General features: G+C 39.0%; 1 protein-coding gene across 1 annotated transcript in view; it reads right to left on the bottom strand.

Moving 5' to 3' along the window:
- The window catches only part of LOC104950346 (nuclear receptor corepressor 2-like), a 40,665-nt gene extending 39,907 nt beyond the window's left edge, over positions 1 to 758 (bottom strand). The window contains exon 1 of the mRNA XM_010776857.1: positions 685 to 758. Coding sequence (XP_010775159.1) covers positions 685 to 758 — 74 coding nt within the window. The remainder of the gene's footprint in view (positions 1 to 684) is intronic.
- Positions 759 to 3,870: the final 3,112 nt, after the last annotated feature.

The following is a 3,870-nucleotide window of genomic DNA, read 5'->3' as shown; positions in this document are numbered from 1 at the left end:
AGCTTCGTGACCACAGAGCGTGTGAACGTTGTGATCAGCTGTTTTAGCGCAGTGCTGCTGTACAGACCGACGTTAACAGCAGCCCTGTCTGTGCACACGGAGACCGACTCTGTCGTCCGGTGATCTAACCGCCTTCTGGAAAAGCTTCACAAGTACGTCGGTACCAAATGCGCTTTGTGACACAAGAGACGGTACGCATTTCGAATTGTTGCCGCGCATGCGTACCAGTTATGTGCACCCCTGTATATAATATATTATATATATATAATAAAATACAAGTATGACATATAAAACATATGACCGATGTCAAAAAGTTAAAGTTCATACAGTATTAACAGCATATATATAAATATATATGGGTATAAACATGGGTCTCAATGAATAGTAAACTATGTAGGTAAAAGCACTAATGGGTAAATGTTTTTAAATGGATGATGGTCATTGGTGCTTATTGATGTCGTGTGCGAGACGGAGACAAAAAGAGTGTGTCTAAGAAATAAAGAAAGAAAGAACTCCAGAACAAGAGTGCTTATAAAGGTTAGGCAACGTTTCATTTTCTCTAGATTCATTTAATAAAACCTCTCAGAGGGCTGTTCAATTTGCTTTCCAACATTTACCGCTCCTACTGACTTTGGAGGAAGAAGAAAAACCGCACACTTTTCCAAGCAAGTGTAAGAAACCTACAGGTACTTCCTCTCCACTTCCTCCTCCCCTCTCATCTTCTCCCCCCTTGAGTCTCCCTGTGGCGGAGGAGTCATTAGGCGGTGGGCAGAGGCACTTTGTCAAAGGGCCACACAGTCCCCTGGCCTTCAGCTGGACCTGCACTGTTGTTCTGACAGCAAAGCAAGGGTACAGCAAAGGATGGAACAAGGTGAGAGGAAGTGAGTTGGGGATAGAAAAGTGAACGGGGAGAAATAGATATCAGTGGTTAGGGGACATTGGTAATGAGAAAACTAATCGCAGAGGACATGGCGGGATGGATTGTTTTGCATTCCCAACTATTGTCTGTCATTGGGATCTACCTTGTCTATCATTTGAGGAGCTTTAGTTTGTATCCATTATAAATCATAGTTGCAGATAACCTTGACCTTTCTATTCGGAGGTAATTACCCTACTCGTGTTGTCTAGGATATTGTTATCCATTAGAGTTATGGAATTAAAACAAAAGTGTTGTACTAAGTGTTATTCGCTAAGATGAATTAACTGCATGTATTTTGTTAGACCTCTTTTTTGTTTTATACCATCACTGTAACATTTTGTCACAAAGTATAAAATGTTTGGTTTAATCCGATTATACCCTGTATTTTTTATGAACCCTAAAATCAGGCTTGAGCAATTTTGGAGTTTCGTATACATTATAGGTGCTAGTGCTTGACCGAACACTGCTTTGTGAAAAGCACATTTTGGATATCAGCACTTTAGAATAAAGCATAAATGCTTGATTGAAACTGCAGGAGCACAGTGCAGCCACACAGGAAACATTTCAGCAGCACATACAGTAGAAAGACTAGCTGCCTCTGTATCAGTGCCAGTTGTCAGAACAATCAAGCACCCAGCTGGACTATCATTTGGTGCCACTGAGGTGGTTGCAGCAGTAATAGGATTTCTTGCCCTCCAGAAACAGACTAGTCCGTGTGTGTGTGTTTGACCAGGAGGAATGGAGAGGCATAAGGACAGGAAGTGTACGACATGTGGCGCTTTCTCCTGATTGAAAACAAACTCATTGTTTCCCCTCAGGTTGAAACACAGTTTTACTTCCAAAATTGTTTTTTTTTCTAAGCCTTTTCTTTTACAACCTAATTTCTTCCAGTCCACGTTGTTTGTTTCACCGGAAAGAGGCTATGGTTGTGTGTTCTTTGCCCTTTTCTTAATCTAGGTAATGTAGGCTCACAACTGAAGGACTTTACTTCATTTGAATTTAAATATAAGTTACAACAATGTAATACATATCAATTAAATAAAGTTATATAATGAGTTTGCACACATACTTTATATGCACAACGACCTGCTCTTATCTTACAAATCAGTTAGTGTTTTATGGAAATGAAATTCACAAACACCATATTGCATAATTAAAGACAGCTTGACTGACATCTACTGAAACATTGCAGCTTAATAGAAGCTCTGCCACAAAGCATTATTCTTAATGAAATGAACGTTTACCCAGGAAAGTGTTTTGACTGATGTTGACTGGTATACATTTTTGATTCTTCCTTTCCTAACCTTTCCCTTTGCAGCCTTGCCTTGTGCTGTTCTGTTAGTTTCGTCATACAAACGTCCATCATTTCAATGTTTCCCTGAATTAGAGCTAAACAATCAATATAGTGACCGCATAAATAGTTGCATCACATTGAATGCTTTCCTTAATGATTAAGAATCTCTGTACTGTACTGATTTCCTCAGATTTTCGAAGGAACACACTACAGTATATCAGACAAGATGTTGTGGAGCTGTGGGAATCTCGAGACAATGTGCGAGTTTTAAAATGCAGACTGGTCAGCATTGCTTCCAGACAGGGTCATGGGTTGGTCATGTGTATCGCTGAATTTGTGAACACTTGATTGATTGCTGGTGAAATGTAGCCGCATGCGTAAGAATCACATCAGTGTCCCTAAGGGGGGAGGGTCTCACTCTCAGTGCAGCAGCTCATTGATCCTGAACTCGGATCTAAAAGTTGGAGTGGAGCTGCTTCTTCTGTGCAGTGAAGGGAGCCAGTGGAGGTGGGAAGACTCGTGTGGAGGTATCCTGGGAGGTAAACTCGTGACACGCTGAAGAGAACTTTCTTTAGCTGGACGTTTTCTAAGCTGGCGGAAAGCTGGAGGGAGATGTTTTCTCTCTTGTTTTGTGTATTAGAAACTAAGCGAAAATGTCAGCTTATTGGGGAGCCTCAACCTAACTTAACTATACTTTAAATATCGCAGTTTTTATGACAGTATCATTCCTTTCTCAAATGTTCCTACTCAAGATGTGAATTGCCGCAGCCCCCACCTGGCTTGCAAGTCAAAGCTCTACTTTTTATTTTGTATTTTGCATTTCATTATATATGTTGCATTGTTGGAGGAGCTCAGGTCAGAAGAATTTCATTGCCATTTCTACACTGTAGCTTTGTGCATATGACAATACAATCTTTCAATCTCAAATCTTGAATCTCAACACTAAAGACTAAGAAATAATGTTATACCTGCAGAATTATAATGCTCAATCAGTCAGTCAACCTGATCGCAGGATGGAAATCTGTATTTTAAGTTTTATTGTTAATGTTGATTGTCTTTAAATCACCACCATGTTATTTAGCGTCAAATCAAATAGTGGTTTATTTGAATTTATTTACAGGGAATTATTCAAAATAAATGTCGAAATGTATTAATTGTTGAAGTAATTTATAAAAAAGAAAATATGCACGTTTCATACATTTCTGGTTTGGCTGCTTTTTAATCATTTTAGATGTAATATCCTTTGGTCTTGCTCAGACAAGCAGACCATTTTAAGACTTCAATTTGTTCTCATTAAAATGAAAATGGGTATTTTCAATATAATTGGACATTTTATTTTTATATTATAATTAAACAATTGTTGAAGCCCTAGACATTTCCCACAGGTACAGTACGACAAAATTGCCTTTGACCTCGTCTTACATGAACTGGATAAGTGACGAGGATTGATGGACAGATGGACGGTGCCGTAGTCTCACATTTAATTATAAAGTTGTCATTTTCTGCTGCGGTGTCAACATCGCTGACCATCGCTCTTTAGAGAGTTATTCTCCATTTACTGCTTGGATGCACAGAAGGTGTAGCAGGATGTGAAGAGGTAATGATACATTTAATTTATATAGCGCTTTTCACAGTCTCAAAGTCGCTTTACAGTTTG

The sequence above is a fragment of the Notothenia coriiceps genome, unplaced genomic scaffold (genome assembly GCF_000735185.1).
Source record: "Notothenia coriiceps isolate Sejong01 unplaced genomic scaffold, NC01 NC01_scaffold00000339, whole genome shotgun sequence".
NCBI lineage: Eukaryota > Metazoa > Chordata > Actinopteri > Perciformes > Nototheniidae > Notothenia > Notothenia coriiceps.
Note: the sequence above shows the minus strand (reverse complement) of the source record. Positions and strands in the feature narration are given on the sequence as shown.